The sequence below is a fragment of the Natator depressus genome, chromosome 2 (assembly GCF_965152275.1).
Source record: "Natator depressus isolate rNatDep1 chromosome 2, rNatDep2.hap1, whole genome shotgun sequence".
Taxonomy (NCBI): Eukaryota; Metazoa; Chordata; order Testudines; family Cheloniidae; genus Natator; species Natator depressus.
In genome coordinates this window covers 131840322-131864222 of record NC_134235.1, presented here as the reverse complement: position 1 = coordinate 131864222, position 23901 = coordinate 131840322, and the positions used below count along the sequence as shown (strand labels likewise).

Below are 23901 nucleotides of genomic sequence, written 5' to 3'. Positions count from 1 at the left end.
CCCCCTGCCGGCCCGGCGGGCCCCACGGAGCGTCCCCGCCGCGCCTCTGCCCTCATGGCGGCCCCCTGCCGGCTGCCCAGCGGCACCTCAGTGGCCAGCAAAGCGCCGCGGGTCGGGCCGGGCCGGCCCCCGCACTGGCCCGGTCCCTGAGCAGCGCAGCCTGATGCACCCCCCGGGGACGGCCGGGGGCAAGAGCCGCATCCTGCAGTTTCGTACAAGGCGGGGGATCCCGCCCCGCCCGCTCCTGTCACTGGGAGGAAGGGCGCGCGCGGCGGGCTCAATGCTGGGGCCCAGGCCTGGATCGCAGGACTCCTGGAGTCAGTTCCCGTGTGCAGCAGCCGCTTACACACAGCCCTTCCCTTGTGCCCGGGAGGCCGCGGGCTCAGCGCGTTCCTAGGAGACGTCTCTGGACCCGGGGGGTGATGGTTTTGAAAGAGCCCTCCCCTTACCGCTGCTGACGGTATCAAAAGGGGGAGACATGGGGGGGGGGGAAAGGGGGCAGCCCGAAACAGCAGGCATTCCAGGTCATCACGTTGCTCACAGAAGCCCAAAAGGGACAACCCACAGTTTTTAAAAAGCAGTTGCGCGTCACCTTTAATACATCTGCTGGGGGAAGGTGTGGGGGGGGAAGTGTCACGGAACTATTTGGTAGATATAGAGCCGGCAGGAATAGACACGATTTTTGAAAAGAAACATCAAAATTCAAGTTTCTTTTTTTTATCAGCTCTAGCTAAATAGCACTGCACTGCGCTGTCTTGTAAAAGGCAATGAGCATGCAAATACGGAGAGTGAGATCGATAAAGGGATTTCCTGCCATATCCTGGACAGTCTTCATTGGATTACGCTGTTCAAAGCCTCTGGAAAGAAAGCAAAGAGCAGACACTGGCCTTTTATCACATTGTACCTATTGGGTTCTGAGAAGTGGGCGGGCAGGAGCCCGCCCTCCTCCTGCCCAGTCTAAAGGGAGGATCTACAGGACCTGGAAACCAAATGATTCTGTCTGTGGACAACTAATTTTGCTAGCAGGTTGGCGCAGTTTAAGGTAGTATCAGGTGTAATCTATATTTTTAGTTTGGTTTATGGTGCCAAGATACCATTGGAATGGACATCTGTACCTACTGTAGGCAGGGAATTGTGCAGCCTGGAAAAATCCAGTCAGGAGGGAGAGAGACATGGGCCTCTGCCCAAGAAAGATGACAGCTGAGAGCCAGGAGCTGAGGTTGGGTGTCCTTGCTGGCTCACAGAGTGGGAATATAGGTGCAGTTGCCCTGAACTGTGACAAACAGTACAACGATTGAAGGTGAGGATGAGGTAGTTGTGACCAGCAGTAAATGTTTGTTTAAAGCAGTATGGGGCAAGCCACCTTAGGTTGCCTCATGAACTACATTGCATGCTGCCACTGTTGCACAGAAGTCAGTCAAAGTCTGCTGAGAGGATATCAGTCAGAGAAAAAATAAATATAACTGGGACTAAAGCCGAGTTGGGAAATAGTAAAAAAAAGAATTATGTAAATAAAATAGCTAACATGTAATTTTTGTAAATTTATTTTTCTTTTTGAGCTATATTTCCATACTGGATGGTATTTTGTATGTCAGTAATGTCTCTAAGGTTCATTAGAAATGAAGAAATTGAGAAGGGGCGTTTGTGTTCTGGGAAAGGTATGGAATTTAGGCATTAATCATATTTGAAATGAGGTAGCAAAGTGAAACTCTCTGGTCTTGTCTACACTTCAAACTTTGGCTGATGCAAGTTACGTTGGCATCAAGCTGCCCAAGTTATATTGTTCATATGCGTGCATACATGGTTGCTTGTGTCAGTGCTGCACACATGCGCTGGGAATGCTTGTGTTGATGCAAAGTATAGTGTATCCTGTGTAGATAGTCCCAGTGTACCACGCTGTGGTGTTTAGATGTTGCTTGTAATTATTAGAATTGGGAGCACTGGCTGTTGGGAGTCTGAAAGGACAGGAAACAGGAAGGAGGGGGGAGGAGTTGAGAGGCTGGGAGAAAGCTACAGAGAGTGCACCAGCAGCTTGGTAAAGAGGTTTCCACTTTGAAAATAAAGTCCTGGTTGATACAATATTTTGGCGATCTCCTGCCTCTGAACCCTTTCTGCAAAGGCCAGGTGAGCCTCCAACTGGTTTTACTACCTGGATCCATATGTTTGAGACTTAGCTGCTTGCAATCAGTGCTACAGAGATTTCTGCAGTAAGAAAGTGTGCTCTGTTAATCCACTGCCTTGGAGCAGAAGGGCAGCGTATATTTTACACTTTTCCCCTTGCAGATGATAAATATGAGACTGCACTCACTGCATTAAAGCATTTTTTTGTACCAAAAATGAATGGAGTAGCTAATCGCTACAGATTTCGCCAGCGTGAACAGAAACAAGGGGAAACTATAATGCAGTATATTGCTTCTCTGAGGAGTCTGATTGTAACTTTGGGAATATGGCAGGTGAGATGATTAGAGACCAGCTCATTGAGAAAACAACCATGCTTCATGTAAGAGAACGCTTACTTCTAGAACCACAACTTACACTAGAAAAAGCAATAACCTTTGCTATTCAGATTGAGTCAGCTACAGCTGAAGCCAAAATAATGAGCATGGATACAGGAGGCACAGTCCAGGCTGTGATTCCTTTGCAGAAAAGTTCACTACCACTGCAGACGCACAATTTCAAGAGGAAAACTAATGAAAAAACACCGAATCAGCAAATTCAAAATACAGTAAAAGCATGTTTTCACTGTGGATCCCCACAACACCTTGCAAGCTACACAGAATGTTCGGCAAAAGTAGCTCAGTGCAATCATTGCAAAAAGATTGGACATTTTGTGAAAGTATATCGCAGTAGCCAGTTCAATCAACAGGTGCATGCAGTTACAATACTAGATGTTACTGTGCAGAGCGTGGACAAAATCACTATTGCACGTATTCCAGAACAGATCAAGTGCACAGTAAACGTTTCCGCCATACCCTCAGGCAAACCACACTCTATTCAGGTAATGTTGGACACTGCTCAGCAATATCTATACTACCTGATTCCATCTATCTGCATTACTTTAAAGATGTGCCTCTTACTGAACCCAAACTTCACTTGGTGTGCTATTTGAAAAACCATATTCCAGTACATGGCTGCCTGCCAGTAATAGTTACTTTTGGTGATTGCTGTGTAATTGCAGAGTTCTACATTGTCCACAAAGGCACTCCTATCCTTGGCAGAGATTTATTGGTTGCTTTAAATCTCAGAGTAGTTAATGGACGAATTGATCTTCCTCAGCAAAGCATTCTTGCGGTACACACACCAGTTTCAGCTGGGATCCAACACCAGGTTGAGGAGAAACTCGGCTGTGCTTATGGGTTTCTGCATAAAGTTAAAATGCGGAATAATGTGTTGCCTGTACGACAGAAGTTACAGCGTTTACCATTTTCAGTCAGGGAAGCTGTTTCAGAGGAACTTAGAAAACTTGTTCAAAAGGACATTATTGAAGAGATCGACTCCTCGGAATGGGTTTCGCCTATAGTAATGATGCAGAAGAAGGGTGGAGGCATTCATTTTGTGTGGACTTAAGGGAGCCAAATAAAGCTATTGTGATTGACAGCCATCCTCTTCCTCACATAGAAGGAGTATTTTCAGAACTCCGTGGAGCAAAGATGTTTTCTACTCTTGATTTGCAGAGCGCATACCACCAGGTTATGTTGCATGAAGATAGCAGAGACCTCACAGCATTTATTACACATGAGGGACTATTTTGTTTTAAGCATGTTCCATACGGTCTCGCATCTGCCCCAAGTGCTTTTCAAAAAATGATGTCATTGATTCTGAAGAATCCACATGGAGTTCAGTGCTATCTGGATGACATGATCATGTTTGGAAATACTGCTGAGGAGCATGACAATAACCTGCAGTCTGTACTAAACTGCCTCAGCACAGCAGGCCTTCCAGCGCTATAGGTCCAAATGCAAATTTAGACAAACTGAACTCTCCTTTCTGGGGTATACAATTTCACAGGCTGGACTAAAACCTGATCCAGATAATTTCTGGGCAATTTCAAATGCTCCTCCTCCAACAGATTTGCAAACCTTACGTTCCTTCTTGGGTCTTACCCCCTGGTATGCAAAATTCATTCCCAATTATGCTTCTGTCATTGAACCGTTATGGAAATTACTATAGAGAAGTTCAACTTTAGTGTGGACAACGGATGCACAAGGTAGTTTCAAAACGGTGAAAGACTTAATTGTACATAGTCCAGTACTTACACAATTCAGTCCTGCATTGCCCACAATTGTAACTACTGATGCTTCTGATTATGGACTTGGGGCTGTTCTCACACAACTGCATGAGGACAACACAGAGAGGACTGTTGCATTTGCTTCAAGGACACTTAGTAATGCTGAGAGAAAATATTCTACAGTCGAAAAAGCAGCACTTGCTTGTGTCTGGGCTACTAAAAAATGGAGAACTTAGCTCTGGGGCCGCATGTTCAAGTTGTGCACAGACCACAGCCCTTTGACGACGTTGCTCACACGAAAGGACTGGGAAGAGCAGGATACCCGTATTGCTCGATGGTCTGCAAGACTACTCTCTTTCAATTATGAACTGGAGTATAAGCCTGGAAACCAAAATGCGGTCGCTGATTGCCTTTCTCGCCTGCCTTTGCCTTCTCCAGATGGTCTACCGGAGGATGTGGATGTAGTGGTTGCGCTTATTACAAGCACTCTCACTGCAGTTACAAGAGAACAGTTTCAAGCTGCTTGTTCAGCATGTCCAATTCAACAAAAACTACGGGAATTTCTGACAAATAGATGGCCCAGTCACCCTAACAACCTTGACCCAGTTTTGCTGCCTTATTTTAGAGTTCAGGATGAACTTTCTTTGTTTGATGGCTGTGTGCTACGAGGTACACACTGGCTCCTTGTGCCAGAAGAATTACAGTCAAAAGTCTTACACCTGGCACATGATACTCATCAAGGAATTGTCCGAACCAAACAACAATTACGGGATCTGTATTGGTGGCCAGAGATGGACTCTCAAACTGAAGCACTCATAAAATCCTGTGTCACTTGCCAAATGCATGATAAGACAGCAGTGACATGTACCCCTCCATTACAGCCTGTTCCTCTTCCTGAATCTGCGTGGGAAAAAGCGGCGATTGACATTGTAGGACCCTTTGATATTGCTCCAATTGACTGCCGGTATGCCATCACTTTAATAGACTATTTCAGTAAATGGCCTGAGGTAGCGTTTACATCGCAAATCTCTTCTGCTACAGTAATTAAGTTCCTCTCTTCAGTTTTTAGCAGGGAAGGTAACCCCAAAGAACTGGTTTCAGATAATGGTAGTCAATTTACTTCCCTGGAGTTTGAAACTTTTCTAGCACAGAGGAACATTTTACACAGAAGGTCGTCCCTATATTACGCTCAAGCCAATGGGGAAATCGAACGGTTTAACAGAAGTTTGAATGAGAATTTGCAAACGGCTAAACTGGAAGGGCGATTGTGGATACCCTTCACTACTGATTTCTTGCAAGCATACCGGGCTACATGACATGCCACAACGCAAAGATCACCCGCAGAGTTACTGCTTGGGAAACAGATGAATACGAAACTGAACATAGCTGGATTGTTGAAGGCATGACCTGATGCCCCAATCAGGGATGATGTGAGAAAAATAGTTGAACAGAGCCAAGCAAAGTCTAAGGCTTTCACAGACAAATGGCAGGGGGCTAAGGAACCAAAGTTTGAGTGTGGTTCCTTCTTTAGAATATGAAAACCTGGAATTTTATGCAAAGGGGACCATAAATTCACAGCTCCTCTTAAAATCATAGAGAAGAAGGGACCTTACACCTATCGAATTTCTGATGGGCGGGTATGGAATGCTTCTTATCTTACACCTGCCTATGCACCAAGAGGAGATTATGCCAAACACCCAGTCTGCATTGGATGACTTCACCATAGTACCAACACAACAAGACATTGCACTGGAACCGGGGCTTGAGAGATGGCCTGTTAGACCCAGACGACCACCTGTCTGGACTAGAGACTATGTTATGTAGTATCTTCAGTATTTTCAGTGTAATATTTCTGCCAACAGTATAGTGTCTTGTTTCATATTTGTTCCTGTGGTTAGAACAATAATGTTTATTGTAATTGGGAGAGTTTCTTAAGAGAGGAGGGAATGTGGTGTTTAGATGTTGCTTGTAATTATTATAATTGGGAGCACTGGCTGTTGGAAGTCTGAAAGGACAGGAAACAGGAAGGACGGGGGAGGAGTTGAGAGGCTGGGAGAAAGCTACAGAGGGTGCAGCAGCAGCTTGGTAAAGAGGTTTCCACTTTGAAAATAAAGTCCTTTTGAAGCTTGTTAGTACCTTGCCTGGTTGATACAACACACTCATCACTGTCTGGTGCAGTGCCTTCTGGGGAGTTTTCAGTGTGTTGAGGGATAGAAATGACTCACCCAGAGGTCTCTAGGAGCTAGAGTTCCCAATATGCAACTTTCTCCATCCCATAATGCCATCAATATCCCATAATTTTTGTGCCTTTTTAAAAAAAATCTCTCTCAAACCCATGTGGCACTTTTCATTGACTGCCATCTCTGACAGAAGCATGGAGCCCGCACAATGCTGTGTTCATAAACATTGCAAATACAGGACACACAATCCTCTGGTATTTGCAGGACCCGCAGGAAGACCCACAACGCTGGGGGACATGATGATTTCTTCAAGGAGACATAGTTAGGGGACATAGCGAGAAACAATTCAAGGTTGTTGGTGACATTCAAAGAACAGCTTCAGATGGCCTAGTGCTGCTTCTGGGCCCAGGTTATGAGCATTGACTGGTGGAATTGCATCATAATGAAGATTTGGGATGATGAGCAGTGGCTACAGAGCTTTTGAAGGCAAAAGGCCACATTCCTTGATCTGTGTGATCAGCTTGCCCCAGCCCTGCAGCACATGGATACCAGAATGAGAGCTGTACTGACAGCTGAGAAGCAAGTTGTGATTGCACTATGGACGCTTGAACCACCGGATTGCTACCAGTCAGTGGGAAATTCTGGTTGGAAAATCGACAGTGGGGGCTGTTGTCATGCAAGTGTGTAGGGCAATTAATCATCTCTTGCTACACAGGACTGTGACTCTCAGTAATGTGCAGGACATAGTGGATGGATTTGCGGCAGTGGTGTTCTCGAACTGCAGTGGGGTGATACATATTCTTTCCCAACAAGTGGATTGCCATTGGTGATACTGAAATGCCAGTAGTAATCCTGGGCGTGGGTGGTGCGTCACATGGGCTGGGGAAGGCTATGTCTCCCCAAACAGCTTGGCGTGGCCCCGCCCATGCTCCTCCCTGTAGCGCCCTGCTGCTTGCCCTCCCCTTTTGGCCCCAGCCTGTGTCTGGTTAACTTGGGGACAGACCAGGCACCCTCTTTACATTTAAACATTATAAGGGAAAATGCAGGTGCACACTTACCTGAGGTTCCTTCCGTGTCAATGGGCTTGTCCACACTTGGCTGGTGAGGCTAGCTAGATGGCAGCAGACTCTTTAACAGGACCTGGCTCACAGGATAGCTGGACACACCCACTATGTCCTCCCTCCCTCCTCACAGCACAGGTTTGTGTCTCAGACTCCTCTGAGGTATCCATGGTGTTCTGCAGGGTGCTGGTGGAATCTCTGCCAATTATGGCATGCAGCATTTTGTAAAAGCAGCAGGTTTATGGCTCAGCACCAGATCAATTGTTGGCCTCCCCAGCCTTGTGGTTCACCTGCTGGAGTTCCTTTGCTTTTACACAGCGCTGCTGCTGATCCATCATAACCCTTTGCCTGCATACACCCGGTGCAAGTTTTCCATAGATGTCCATGTTTCTATGGCTAGACCATAGCTGTGCTTGCACAGCATCTTCTCCCTTCAGGCCCAGGAGATCCGGTGCCTCCTGTCTTCTCCAGCCAGAAGAGGGCTTCCAGGCTCCATGACCCTTGGACAGTTGAGTTGACAATTGTGACCAGAGCTGTCACTGTCTGGCATTGTGGGACAGCTGCTGGAGGAGTGTAAGTGTCAATACAGATCACACTCGCACCGTGTTGACCTCTGTAGGTCGACCATGGTTTTACTGCATTCCCTTAACAGGGCTGCAGACAAATTTGAGTTTAGACACATGCATCAATGTTGAGTTTAGACACATGCATCAAGGTTGACGCAAAGCGACTTACGTTGACCTAACTTTGTAATATAGATCAGGCCTCTTTCCAGAAAGTAGCCTGATTTTCAAAAGTGCTCAGAGGTCACAGCTCCTGGTGCCTTCTGTATATCTTCAAAACAAAACCATAGAAATTGAAATGGGACCACTTCAGTGATGAGCTGCCAAAATCTTAACAACCGGTTCCCTATAAAAAGTTCTTATTTAAGGGATGTGCCACAATGTGTATTTTTTGTACCAACAGGGTTACCATACCTCCGTATTTTCCTGGGAAATTTAAAATTTAAATTTAAAAATTCCTCCCGGACGGTGATTTAAGAACCAAAAAGCCTGACCTGTCCAGGAAAATATGGGTGTGTGTTAACCCTGCCTAAAGTTCTTTTTTAAAAAGATGGGCCTGAACTAGAAATGAGCTCCGTTTCACATGTGTGGGTCCCTGCCACTCCTTGGGGGTGTGGTAGGGTAACCAGATGTCCCGATTTTATAGGGACAGTCCTGATTTTGGGGTCTTATATAGGCTCCTATTACCCCCCCGCCCCCGTCCTGATTTTTCACATTTGCTATCTGGTCTCCCTAGGGTGTGCACAGGTGTGGGTCCCAGCTGCTCCCTGCCCCCCTCATTGAAGCAGATGTGCAGGGTTACTGCCCTGGGAACTGCAGGACACCAGTGGATGTGGGGCTAGCTGCAGACAGGGGCGTGGGGCAGGGCCAGCGCCAGCGCCAGCTGGAGGCAGGGGGTGCAGGGCTGGCTGCGGGCAGGGCAGGGGGTGCGGAGCTGGCTGGAGACAGAAGGGCGCGAGGTTGGCTGGAGGCAAGGGGGTGTGGGGCTGGTTGGAGACAGGGCAGGGGCCGACTGGAGATAGGGGCTGGCTGCAGGCAGGGCGGGGGGTGCAGGGCTGGCTGGAGACAGGGGGTGTAGGGGGTGGCTGGAGGCAGGGCAGGGGGTGGCTGGAGATGGGGGCTGGCTGCAGGCAGGGGGTGCGGGGCTGGCTGTGGGCAGGGCAGGGGGTGCGGGGCTGGCTGCGGGCAGGTTGGTGGGTACTCACGGGGAGAGCAGCCTGAGCAGCCCAGGCCCAGCAGAGCAGCTGGGGACCCACCAGGCAGCAGCAGGAGCCCCAGGGCCAGGAGTCAGGGGAGCAGTAGCAGCAACAGGGCTCATGGCTAGAGCCAGGCGGCAGCCCACATGGCTCCCGCAGCGCCCCCGGCGGCCGGAGGAGGAATTACATCACTTCCCGGCTGGAGCCCATCAAAGCCTCAGCGCCCCCTGCAGGGAAGTGGGTTAACTGCTTCAAAATTTAACAACCAGTTCGGGTGAACTGGTGCAAACCGGCTCCAGCTCACCACTGGACCACTTATTAATTTCACATAATCCAAGCAGTGATCAAATGACATCTTTCAGTCACTAATGATGTGGACTGGGATTCAGTTGGTGAGCTTACCTTTTGGGGGCAACCAAGGAATCTTTGAATTCTTCAATCACAGCATATTGTCCAGTTAGAACATCTTAGAACAGTCCCAATATTGTCTCTTGATGTAACCCTTCTGCCAGGTGGAGTCAGCAGCAACAAGGGCCGGCTTCAATATTGGGAGGTTCCTCTTAACAATACAAAACAGAACTGGCTTGAGCCCCACCCAGTAACCTGGAAAAACTTAAAACTACCCCTAGGAGTCTGTAAGACAGAGGTGGACAAACTCCGGCCACAACCACATCCGTCCTGACTGGCCCTTAAGCTCCCAGCTGGGGAGGCTAGACCCTCCCCTGCTGTCTGCCCTCCCCCGCAGCCATGGGACCGTGTGGGCAGTGCGGCTGGCTCTGGGTGGCGCGGCTGCCAGTCCTGCCACTCTGAGCTGCATGGTAAGGGGGCAGGGGGCGGGGGGTTGGATAAGGGGCAGGGGGTCCCGGGGGCAGTCAGGGGACTGGGAGCAGGGGGCAGTTGGATGGGGCGGAGGTTCTGTGGGGGGCGGTCAGGGGATGGGGAACATGGGTGGTTGGATAGGCGTGGAAGTCCTGGGGGGTTGTCAGGGGGTGGGGGTGTGGATAGGGGTTGGGGCAGTCAGGTGACAGGGAGCGGGGGCGGGGTTGGTCCCAGGAGGGGGTGGTCAGGAGACAAGGAGCAGGGGGGATTGGATGGGTCGGGGGTTCTGAGGGGGGCAGTCGGGGGGCAGGAAGTGGGAGGGGATGGATAGGGGTGAGGGGCAGGCTGTTTGGGGAGGCACAGCCTTCCCTACCTGGCCCTCCATACAGTTTTGCAAGCCCGATGTTGCCCTCGGGCTAAAAAATTTGCCCACCCCTGCTCTAAGAGGTAATGCTTCCCCCCTCACAAGCAATGAGACTGTGTATGACCAAAAAAAGCAACTTTTAATAAAAGGCATTAATTTGGGAAAACACCAAAAGCATAATTTGAAAGCATGTGACCATGAGCAAAAAAAGTATAGGCAGGCCAAAAAAGAATTTGAAGAGCAAGTAGCCAAAGACTCAAAAATTAACAGCAATTTTTTTTAAGTACATCACAAGCAGGAAGCCTGCCAAACAATCAGTGGGGCACTGGACGATTGAGGTACTAAAGGAGCACTCAAGGAAGACAAGGCCATCGTGGAGAAGCTAAATGAATTCTTTGCATCAGTCTTCACTGCAGAGGAAGTGAGGGAAATTCTCACACCTGAGCCATTCTTTTTAGGTGACAAATCTGAGGCACTGTCCCAGATTGAGGTTTCAATAGAGATGGTTCTGGAACAAATTGATAAATTAAACAATAAGGCCCCAGGACCAGATGGTATTCACCAAAGAGTTCTGAGGGAACTCAAATATGAAATTGTGGAACCACTAAGTGTGGTACATAACCTATCAGCTTCTGTACCAGATGACTGGAGGATAGCTAACGTAACACCATTTTTTAAAAAAAGGCTCCAGAGATGATCCTAGCAATGACAAGCTGGTAGACCTAACTTGAGTACCAGGCAAATTGGTTCAAAGTATAGTAAAGAACAAAATTATCAGACACATAGGTGAACACAATTTGTTGTGGAAGAGTCAATATGGCTTTTGTAAATGGTACTTATACCTCACAAATCTATTAGAATTCTTTGAGGGGATCAACAAACACATGGACAAGGGTGATCCAGTGGTTATAGTGTACTTGGACTTTCAGAAAGCCTTTGACAAGGTCCCTCACACCAAAGGCTCTTAAAGCAAAGCAAGCAATCATGGGATAAGAGGGAAGGTCCTTTCATGGATCATGGTTAAAAGATAGAAAACAAAGGGTATGAGTAAATGGTCAGTTTTCAGATTGGAGAGTGGAAAATAGTGGTGTCCCCCAGGGATCTGTATTGGGACAGGTGCTGTTCAACATATTCATAAATGACCTGGAAAAGGGGGTAAACAGTGAGGTGGCAAAATTTGCAGACGATACAAAATTACTTAAGATAGTTAAATCCAAAACAGACTGCGAAGACTTACAAAGGAATCTCACAAAACTGGGTGACTGGGCAACAAAATGTGGATAAATGCAAAGTAATGCACATTGGAAAACATAATCCCAACTATACATAAAAAATGATGGGGACTAAATTAGCTGCTACCACTCAAGAAAGAGCTTGGAGTCATTGTGGATAGTTTTCTGAAAACATCTGCTCAATGTGCAGTGTTAGGAGCCATTAAGAAAGGGATAGATAAGACAGAAAATATCATAATGCCACTATATAAATCCATGGAGCACTCATACCTTGAATACTGTGTGTAGTTCTGGTCGCCCCATCCCAAAAAAGTCATATTGGAATTGGAAAAGTTACAGAGAAGGGCAACAAAAATGATTAAAGGTGTGGAACAGCTTCCGTATGAGGAGAGAGAAAAAGATGGGATTTTTCAGCTTTGAAAAGAGGTGACTAAGGGGGGCTATGACAGAGGTCTACAAAATCATGACTGATGTGGAGAAAATGAATAAGGAAGTGTTACTTATTCCTTCACGTAACACAAGCAACTCTGTGCTCTGGGTGTCCCTAGCCTCTGATTGCCAAAGGCTGAGAGTGTCCGACAGTGGATGGATCACTCAATGATTGCCTGTTCTGTTCATTCCCTCTGGGGCACCTGACGTTGGCCACTGTTGGAAGACAGGATACTGGGCTAGATGGACCACTGGTTTGACCCGGTATGGCTGTTCTTATGTACATTTAAACACCCACCCCAGAGTATGTTGGGCAGTGTCTTTTGCTCTCACCTTGCAGTGTGAAAGTCCAACAAATGTTCCTTTAACTTGCCATTGCCCTCTCCTTCCACTGCACCTTACTCATAGTTACTGTGCTAGGTCAGTGAAGGCCTGTAATTCAGAGGTGTGTTCACGTGAGTTCACCCCCCACCCCGGGGAGTGGGCAAAGGCATCAAACAGTGCCTCAGCTGCTGCAGCCATCTCAGCAACAGCCATCTCACAGTTGCTGTCACTCGCTCTCCTGCCGTCATTCACTCTGCCACTGCTGGCCACTGCCGCCACCATTCATCCTCATGTCATATTCTGACGTTCACCATTAACCCAGCTCTCAATTATTTCAGTAGGTAGTGGGGAACCTCCCTGCAGGCTGGGTACTCTCTTTCACCACCATACTGTCACTGTGCTCAGCACAGTGGTTATCGGTGATTTCAGCTGTAGTGATCACTTAACAAAACAAAGACTCTCAATGCGTGTAGTCAGCTCTGTCTTTAAACAGTGGAGGGAGGAAGGATCTTTAGACAGAACCCACACCACCAGGTATAAACACCCATTCCCATCCTCTCTGTTTTTCAAGTGGAATTTGGCATCCCTACCCACTGCTTAAAGAGTGAGGTTCAGTATGGGGTGACCCCCATCAATCAGGGCAAATTAAGTACAGTTCTGCTGCCCTTTACTCAGATAACCAGGATAACAACATTCCATTACTCCTGCATTCAAATACTACAGTGATTTGTAACCCAACACAAGCTCAAATTGATCATTTTGACAGAGCAGTTCCCTCTGCTGTGTACCTAGGCAGAGTAGGTGTGCCTATGCAAATACAGTCTGTTCCTCCAGCTCACCACAATATGTCAGCGGAGAGCTCATTCAGACCCTGCTTACATGGATAAAGTTCTAAAATTATCAGGCTGTAGCTGAGAGCTAAGATTATTTATTTAGTATGACCCTCCACACTATTAAAACAGTGGTTCACATCAGATTAGGAAAAAAAAAAAACTAACAAGTGGCGGCATTAACTTGACTGAAATTATTTTTTTGGAATAACAAACATACAATTTTATATAATGAAAGATAAAAACTACCATATTTATTAAATGGTTTTACAAACAATTACTATAATAATAATAATAATAATTAAGTATTCCATGTTTATAAAACAGTAATCATATTAGGTAAAGTGCTGCAAAATATTTTAAACAGTTTAAGACATTTTGTAATTTTCCAGTTTCTGGTTACCTGGATAGATTGTATCTAGAAACCATTAATTGTTTTCATATTAAATAAATGGAGATAAACATACGTCTGTTCAACAGAGTGCTTAGTTAAATGGACATTTGTCTGGAATAAGTGCAAAATGAACTAAAGAAGTAAAATCTGTATTTTTTCATATTTAGTAATGTCCTATTTATCTGTGCTCAAATAAACTAAGCTATCCCTCCTCATTATAGACTCAATTTAAAAAAGAAACAAGCTCACTAAACGATGAAAGGTACGCATTTATGATTATATATGTGCCAAAAAGGCTTCTATATCCAAGTTTAAGCTTTTTGAAAGGTTCCTTTATTCTGGATTTAACATATTGTTCAAGAAACAGGAGTGACATAATTGCGGCCCCCAGTTCAGCCATCCTTACTAGGACAACAGGCTCAATGAAGTCAATAGGAATTTTATTGAGTAAGGAGGACTGAACTAGGGTCCATATATACTCTTCTAACAAATGGAGAAATCCCTTAAAGATACAATCACCATCTAGCTCGATATGTGTTTATTATATTTTTCAATATATTGTGTCAAAACAGTTTTCTATAAGCAAATATACACTTCTACACTATTTAATTTACTCATATGGCTTTGTTTCTGTAATTTTATTAATTTTTAAAGGTGGGAGGACTCTTGGTAGGAAAGAAGCTATGAGAATTATTGCGAGATTGTTAACTGTTGTAATTCTTCAGTAACTTATTTTGTTGCTGCTGCTGAGTGCAGCAAAATTAATATCCCTAATATTAATTCCAACTGAACACACTCTGGACGGGATCTTTTTGAAAGACAGAAAATGTTTCTTTGTGCTCAAATGTCCAACTAATGCAAAGGGAATGCATAATCAATATTTCTTAATTATTTCTGAACAAGTTCTTCTGACTTACGCTGTCTTTTTTTGAGAAAGTTCTGCAGAAAATCATGGCATGCTCAATTACTTACTATTCAGAGCCCAAAGCCTTCTTTTTCAGCTCTCACAGATGCTCATGGGTCAGTCTGATATTAATAAAGTATGAAAGGATATGCTATAATTTTATTACTACCAATAATTTTTACTAAGTCCTCTTCTTCCAGTCCTGCAGTATTTGGGGTCTTGAACAAAGAGTTAATTATACTTTAACTACTATAAAAACAGAACAAAATATTTTAAAAAGCTAAACACAGGGTAATGAGCAATTGTGCTCCCACATTTCAGTATGTTGTATGTTCAGGTTTGTTTTGCCTTGCTTCCTTATGGACAATTCAGGACTTATTCCACACTGGAACACGTAGTCAAATTGATTTACCTTTCTATCTTGAAACCAGAAAATGGATCATTTACAAAAAGTCTGAGCAACTCCTCCTGCAACTTCTTTTGTTCCTTGATGTAATTTGCATTTCTGTAAGAGTGCCCCTGTATTTTATAATTTTGTAACCACAAATATTCTTCAGAAAACAATAAAGTGCACACTTGTTACAATGCCACCATTGACAGCAAGCCTCATCATCCACTTACAGTCTTGTTAAAAACCTCCCCCTCTCCAGCCCTGCCCATCCAGTTTCTTCATGTGTTGTAACCTGTTAATCTTCTTGTTACTTGTACCATCACACAGGGAAGCATACTGTTGTCAAGATGTTCTGTAAAGCTTCATTGGTGACTTGTAACTTGTACTCATCTGACTATGTAGATTGTCTTAAACATGCATTAAGGAAACAGTGTTCTTTATTCGTCTGAGAAACTAAAATGGGGTTTACACTCACTAATTTCGTGGCCACAGCCTTTGTGTTTGTTTGTTTGTTTATTAAATGGGAATGCACAAGCTGGGAAAAAGTCATAAACTTAACAGCTAACAACGTATAAAATATGTGGCTGTATTTTATTTATTTTTCAGAAACTTGTATTAAATGTCAGGATGATGTAATTTAAAAAACTACATTTGTGGGCTCTATATCCAGTTTTCACTTCTTTCAGGATGGGTTAGATAATGAAGGCACAGGCTCACTTTTGTACTGATAAAGGACAGCAAACACAGTCAATATGCATTACTGATGCATAAGCACAAGCAACAATAAAGCTAGTGTCAAAAGTCTTCCATAGCTTTCCTTTATCTAAAATCTTTTTGGCAATCTGTCTAGCTTTTAAATGCCTCAGAAAGAAAAACAAATTTAAAATGGTACTATTTTAAAACAAGTTTTTTTTTCCTAAAAATAGTCTATTATGGAAGAAAAGATGACCTTGTTATAAGCTTGGTTTATACTTTCTGACAGTCCTAGATAACAACATTCACCTGTTAAAATGCCAGCAAATAGGGAATCACAAAGATTAGTGATAACAGCTGACATGGTCCCTCAATCCTGCTAACAATTTATAGCACATTAATAAAACTAGCTTTACTTCTTCCTATTAATCTTTGTTTACCTTAAATGGGCATTGCCTTTCATCTTTGTTTAAAGGTGAACCAAAAATCTTGAAAAAAATGGAGTAAGTTACTTGTTTAAGATCCCAAGCCAGTCTGAGTATGTGAGGAGTTAAAAATTACAAATAAATATTTTTAAACAACTTCCTCCTTCACTTGTATGCCAAGAAGTTTCTGTGTTTCTTCTATAACATCTGGCCTCACTGAACACCAGATACATCTTAAAGAATAACTCTCTAATGACTTCAATTAGTAGTGATAGCAGCTGTCTCATGAGACAAACAGAACCTTGACTGCAGGAATTGGCAGGTAAAAAGCCTCTCTGTTCACCTTTAATATTCTTGGCTTCCCTATTCCAAACTAAAATTAAAAAACAAAACAACAAAAGCCTTGTTCAGTTTACATGATATTCATAATCTCAAGTATAACATTGTTTTTGCCTTGCTTTTTATGGACATTATTGCCCAGTACCAGACTCTAGCAGAAAATACAGCAGGTGGTCAATTTAGTAGCATGCCATTTCATAACTCTACAAGCCTAAAACATCAGAGATAACTTGGAAATGTATCAGCTTATCAAAAAATTAATTTGAAAGTTTACATATGCAACAGAGCTTTTGTTAATTTTGATGGCGTTGCACACATCCTTAAATTCGAGGCTTATGCTAATAAAGTGTTCATTGACATCAAACGTGCCACACACAATAACCATAGGGATCTAGATAGTTCACTATAATAGAGGCAGATAAGAAGATTTTGCTTATCTCACTGCATCCTATTCATAATTTCTCTTCACTATACATATTGTTAACTGCTTTGGATGCTTGAAAACTAAGTGTAAACAAGCAGAAGGTGGAGAGCATTTGGCTGAGGACCCCAAAATCTAGATTTGGCAAATTAATTTTTTCTTAAATAACAACTGACCTCTAACATTCATCAGTGACCAAAGAGTGGCTAGATACTTCATTTCATGCTACTACACTGAGGCATAACTATCAGAAACATTAAACTATCAAGGTCAGCTGATATGTATCCAATTAATTCACTCTGTGTAAGGAAATTATTACAACACATCTGAAGTAATAGTTAAAGCTTACAGCTGAGCATTTTCGTTTTTTGCATTTGATTTTTTGTTTCATTTCTGCTATGTTACTAGCTCCAATTTCCAGGTTAATGACCTCCAAGCAGATTTGAAAGGAAGCCTGAAGATTTCTTTTTTTCCTGTGGCTTTTCTTCTTGGCCTTGTGTAAGCCCCAGTTCACCCTCAATCTGCTCAAGCTCTGATTGGTCAAGCAGTTCAAAATCATCAGCTTCTTCTGCGTCTGTCTCCTCACTCAAACTGGGGACTACCGGTGAGGGTGCTTGCTGTATGGACTGCAACTGGTCTTTGATGGCAGCAGACACTGCAGCTGCAATAACATCACCAGCAATATCACTCACTAAGTTAAAGGTTTGGTCACTGGTCAAAGGAAGGGAAAGGCCTGTGGCAGACTGCCTCTCTTTCCTCTGTCTGGGAGAATGATCCACCTTGGAAGGCATCTGTTCCTTTTTTCTCTTCTGCTGGATGGGCATGCCAATGCTCGAGTCATCATCATCATTTGTTCCTGCACCATTTTCTAAAGAGGGAAATTCTGCAAGATCTCTGGCAAAAGCTTCTTCATGATCACTAGGTCGGTCAAAATCTATTAAGAGATTAGCAATTGAAAATACTGTTAGCAAACAAGGGAGAATGAAAGAACACAATTATTATTAGTAAAGTTTATTCCCTACCACAATATTGTGATTTAACAGGGAGAGCTTTCTGACACCATTCAAATTAGATGTTTCTCAGATTATATACTCAGTATTTCAAAGCTGCAAACATCACTGTTGCTCAAAATCTGACTATATTACTTCAGTGAGAAAACAATAATTTAATGGGAGAATGTCAGGTTAAAAGTAAATATTAAAAGCTTCCTTAGATTATTAAAAATGTAAAAATTAAATTTCCTTTTACCGTTTACACTGTTTACATTTTACATTTCACTGGGCCTACAAAATGAAAACTTCCTGGTGAAACTCATCTTGTGGTCCTCATGCATGAGCACCATGCTGATGGGGGTCGGTTGTAAAATCTGCTCGGGAATGTCTGAATCCATTAACAAATCTCTTTTCATTAAGGTATGAAAAAATATCATAAAAACATTTTTGTTAACATCAAAGTTGTATGTAAAACATCCTCCGCAAATATTGAACACAAAACCTTAGCAAAACTGACCAGTGTAGTTTCACTTTTAATTGTTAAAAGTAAATTGGATTTCAATGGTTTTGTTTTTAGTAATCCAAAGTGTTATTAGTAACATAATGAATTTTTTAAAAAATTAAAACTTCACAAAAAGAAAAGGAGTACTAGTGGCACCTTCGAGACTAACCGATTTATTTGAGCATAAACTTTCGTGAGCTACAGCTCACTTCATTGGATGCATTCAGGATGATGCATTCAGGATGATGTAATTTAAAAAACTACATTTGTGGGCTCTATATCCAGTTTTCACTTCTTTCAGGATGGGTTAGATAATGAAGGCACATGTGTTATCATGCACACTGTAAGGAGAGTGATCACTTAAGATGAGCTATTACCAGCAGGATAACACCCATTTTTTCATGTTCTGTGTGCATATAAATCTCCTCACAGTATTTTCCACTGCATGCATCCGATGAAGTGAGCTGTAGCTCACGAAAGCTCATGCTCAAATAAATTGGTTAGTCTCTAAGGTGCCACAAGTACTCCTTTTCTTTTTGCAAATACAGACTAACACGGCTGCTACTCTAAAACTTCACAGTGTGCTTTTATGACCCGATGCTAGAGTCCTTACTCTACTAAAACACCAACTGACCATAGGCTTGTAAATCAGGCCCTAAGGAAATGAATTAAGGAGAATATATATGAAAAGAACCTTTGTTCTAATGTGCACTGAGGATATAAAAAAAAATTAATCTGATTGAATTTATTTTGTTTCATAAGAACAAGTGATGAGGCATTTTGATAAAGGCTAACAGATATAAAAGCCCTGAAGTTTAAAAGATTAAAATGAATCATACATATTTATCATTAACTTGTATTTTTCCACCAAATAGTGCTGTTTGATTACAACTTGTGATAGCTACTTTAAAAAAAGAAAGAATTAAATGACGCTGATTTGGCATTTATAACTATCCTGCAATACTATCCTACTTGTAATTTTAAGTAACCTCCAGCTTAGAAGAAAAATACAGGACCTGCAGAATAGAAGAACCACAAACTGAACAGATTACATCAAGACTACTGTAGTGACACCAGATACAGCATATACAATATCAGTAACATTTACAATACTCTATGGTCTTTCTCTTGATCTGGCTAGCTGGAAGTTCTCCATAACCTATCCAGAGTGCCAGATACTGAACTCCTTACTTTTCTTCTACTCAGTCCTCACTCAGGCAAATTCCCACTGGGAGATTGGTTAAGTAAAAACAGAGTAAGGATCTCATGATTTGGCCTTGAAAGAGGTGTCCTTGAGTATCTCCTAGCCTATGAGCCTCCCCCTCCAATCCTGGCTCGATGCTGTCCATCTCCCCCAAGATTCTATTATTTGGAGCCCATTAATGCTTTTCTTTAATTGACTGCTGGAGTGGATACCCAACATATCAAGATATGCTCTTCCTCTTCCTTCCTTTATATCAACATGGCACATACACACACTCCAAAGACCAAGAGGATAAATCCTATTTTTCCACGCTGCCTGAGAACTCTGGTGGAGATAGTTGGTCTTGCTGGTTATGAGCATGTTTAATTTAGTCTTTGCTGCTGATGTTATTTAAGTTATACATTAATGTGCTGCATAAGGTACAAGACACAGATAATCCTTGTCCAGCAGATGTCCCCGAAACACAATAAATTAAACCTATTGCGGTATACACCTCTACCCTGATATAACGCAGTCCTTGGGAGCCAAAAAATCTTACCGCATTATAGGTGAAACCGCATTATATCAGGGTAGAGGGATTAGAGTGTACAAAGAAATAATGTTTTTTGAAATTTTACTAGGAAAGATATTTTTATTCCTTTAGGATAAAAATGTTTGTAAACTTGCGAACTAAATCATTTTTGTTTGTAGGGGCAGAGGGTCTTGGGCGGGGGCGCAGGAGGGAGGCAGGAGCCGAGTGAAGCGGCAGCAAAACCGCCCAGCCTGGTGGAGCATGTGGCACCCCCTGGCCGGGGCGCAGGGAGCTGGGGCCAGGCCAGGCTGGGGCATGAACTTCCAGCCATGTGCTGCCCCCTGGGTCGCCACAGCCTGGCCGAGCCCCCTATGCTGTCCTTGCACATCTGAATCGACTCCTGTTCCCCTTCCCCCCATGGCCCCATTATCCAACCCCTCGGCCCCGGCCCAGCACCCTTAACACGCTGCTCAGAGCAGCATGTGGGAGCCAGACATGCTGATCTGCCGGAGCGTGCAGTCCCGCCCCCCAGAGCACTGCTTTACCACATTATATCTGAATTCGCGTTATATCGGACCGTGTTATATCGGGGTAGAGGTGTATTTTAATAAAAAAAAAGTCAGCTTTTACAAGGAATTGTCATGTCCTGATGTACCCTAAAAATTTTAGATAATTTCCAGTAATGTAATAAATGAAAACTTAAATGAAACCATTACATACCATCAGATGTGTCTGTCTGTGGAGTGTATCCCTCAGATAAATTAAAGGTCCCATTATCAGTCCAAGATACCTCTGATACATCTGTGTCAGACACCGATAGCTCTTTAGCAATAACTGTAGGACTAATCTATAAATATATAAAAATACATGAAATCTGGCATTCTTAGACTCAGAGAATTCATTTTACAGTTAAGTTAATGCCTAGACACTGAAAAACAATGTAATGCATCTTGCTTGTGATATCACGTAGACCAGGGACGGGCAAACTATGGCCCAGGGACCACATCTGGCCAGACATTTTAATCCAACCCTCAAGCTCCTGCCGGGGAGTAGGATCTGGGGCTTGCCCGGCTCTGGCGCTCCAGTTGGGGAGCGGGGTCAGGGACTTGCCCAGCTCCACGCGGCTCCTGGAAGCAGTGGCATATCTCCCATCCGGCTCCTACATGTAGGGGCAGCCAAGGGGCTCCGTACTCTGCCCCCACCCCAAGTGCCGTCCCCACAGCTCCCATTGGCTGGGAACCACGGCCAATGGGAGCTGCAGGGGTGGCGCCTGCGGACAGGGCAGTGTGCAGAGCTGCTTGGCCAAGCCTCGATGTAGAAGCCGGAGTGGGGACATGCCGCTGCTTCTGGGAGCTGCTTGAGGTAAGTGCCACCCGGAGCCTGCACCCCTGACCCCCTCCTTGACCCCCTGCCCCAATCCCCCTCCTGCCCTCTGAACTCCTTGGTCCCAGCCCAGAGCACCCTCCTGCACCCCAAACTGTCATCCCCAGAGCCCGCAGCCGGAACACTCACCCCCTTCTACACCCCAGCCCCCAATTTCATGAGCATTCACGGCCCGCCATACAATTTCCATACCCAGATGTGGGCCGTGGGCCAAAAAAGTTTGCCCACCCCTGACATAGACATTCTTTCCTGCTTAAATGTAGAAACAAGTAGGTAACACTTACAGTACATCTATGCTGCAGCTGTGAGCATAGCTCCCAGCTTAGGTAGACAGACGTGCTAGCTCTGCTCGAGCTAGTGTGCTAAAAATAGCAGTGTAGCTGGGGGTAGCACTGGTGGCAGTTTAGGCTAGCTACCTGAATATGTACCCAAGGGGCTGGGCAAGTTTGTACTCAGGTGGCTAGCCCAAGATACTGCCCAAGCTACTCCCCAGCTACACTGTTATTTTTAGAGCACTAGCTTGAGCAGGGCTAGTGCATCTGTCTACCTGAGCTGGGAAGCCGCAGTGTAGATGTACCTTAGTGGTATGATGTATTTGAACATATGCAATTATAAAACACATTTTGATGTCTCTGATGTTATCCTTGCTTGTTGCTCCAGCCCCCTTTTCCACCATTTGAAATCAGACTATGCTAAGCAAGCCCGGGAAAACACCTCGCTCATAGATACATAGTCATTGTTTACTCTCAGTCATATTTTATGTAGATGCTTATTCTATTTGCAATGAGAACTGCAGCACTCTGCAAATACAGCATGTGTATTCATGCTTTATACACAAAGCAAAACCAAACCTAGCTAAACTTGAAAATAATTATTCTGATGAAGTTTTATCTACATATGTCCAGTCACACTAGCTACAGTTTTTTATCCTATTGAAAAAAAACCTTATGCTTCGGAGCACAAAACTACCATTAAGTGCTCAGGATTGACTTCCTCTACAGCATCTACTAGCATCTGTTGTCAGAGTCAGGTTTCAGGAGTACATGGACTATTTGGTCTAATCCAGTACGGGAATTTCTAGCCCTAATAATTGATATCAAATAATTGTCATTTAATGCACTCTCTCTGACTATACTGAGAAGAGCCATGGTATACAGTCATACAGCATACTAACATAGGCTGGAAGTATTTTAAAGTCTTTTTGTTGTATGTATTATCAAAGCTACATAACTCTACAAAGGCTGCACAGTATATTCATTTACATGCAATATAACACCACATAAAAAGTGGTCATATGGGTTTAAATGATTCCGCAAGTCTTTGACAAAATATGTGGTTTAACTGTAGAAAGAAGTTGTTACTCACCTTGTGTGTCCCTGTGAGTGCTCCACTGTAGGCGTGTCTGCATTCCTGCACTGGTGATCAGAGAAGCACATGCACTAGCTCTCTTCGTGCTGCGCCATGAGGCTAGCCAGTATGCACAGGCTATCCATCCTTCTCTACCACAAAGTCCCATATTGGGAACTCTGAAGTAGAAGGGAGAAGGGCAGGTTGTGGAGCACCCCTAGGGGGACACATCTTGAAGTACCTCTTTTACTGCACAAGGTGAGTAATTACTTCTTCGAGCAGCATCCCTACGGGTGCTCCACTGCAGGTGATTCCCAAGCAGTACCCCTTTTGGAGGGCTGGACTGTGGTGGCCATGCCTGCGGACTGTCAACGTCAGCAAAATGTCTCAGAGCCCGCAATCAGATTACCCTGATGGGCCACATGTGACCTGCAGGTTGTCCACCACTGGTCTAAGGAGTGCCGGGAGGTAACTCACACTTCCACCAGTATAAGGAGTTTTTGATCCTTGTAGGTAGTGACAGGGATTTGTCCAGCCTGTCTCCGTTCGATCTGTGAACCGAACTGAACCACAGTTGGAGGCATCACATGCGGAGTCTGGTGTGTGGTATCACAGCCGTTCCTGCCACCATATGCCCCAACAGTTGAAGGCAAAGTCTGGATGGTATCTGTGGACTGCATTGAGCCGTGTCTATGAGTGAGACGAGGGATAGGAACCTGTGTTGAGGTAGGAAGGCTTTGGCCTGTAGAGCATCGAGGTCGGCTCCTATGAATTCCAGGTGCTGCACTGTCCTGAGGGTTGAATTCTGGGTATTGATCTGTAAGCTCAGTTCTGTAAACAAGTGTATTGTGGTGTCAATGGCTCAATGAGCCTCCTGAAGTGATCAGGCTCTGCGGAGACAATTGTTCAGGTATGGGTAGATCATTATCCCTTGTGAGTGTAAATGAGTGGCTACCACTGCGAGAACTTTGGAAAATACTCTTGGGGCCAATGAGAGTCCGAAGGAAGGACTCTGTATTGGTAATGGTCGTGTCTCAGAGTGAATCTGAGAAATCGTCTGTGAGCTGGTTGGATCGAAATGTTAAAGTAGACATCCTGTAGGTCAAGGGCTGAAAACCAGTCTCCCTGTTCCAGTGATGGAATAATCATCAATAAGCTGACCATCTTGA

General features: G+C 44.2%; 1 protein-coding gene across 2 annotated transcripts in view; it reads right to left on the bottom strand.

Annotated features, from left to right (window-relative positions):
• Positions 1-13428: 13428 nt before the first annotated feature.
• Positions 13429-23901, bottom strand: part of RETREG1 (reticulophagy regulator 1) — a 128163-nt gene continuing 117690 nt past the window's right edge. Inside the window, exons 8-9 of one of the 2 annotated variants that reach the window (XM_074945010.1) lie at positions 20723-20849; positions 13429-17727 (exon numbers count right to left, since the gene is read on the bottom strand). In XM_074945010.1, coding sequence (XP_074801111.1) covers positions 17216-17727; positions 20723-20849 — 639 coding nt within the window. In that variant the 3' untranslated portion in view covers positions 13429-17215. The remainder of the gene's footprint in view (positions 17728-20722; positions 20850-23901) is intronic. The other variant, XM_074945011.1, reaches the window with a different exon arrangement.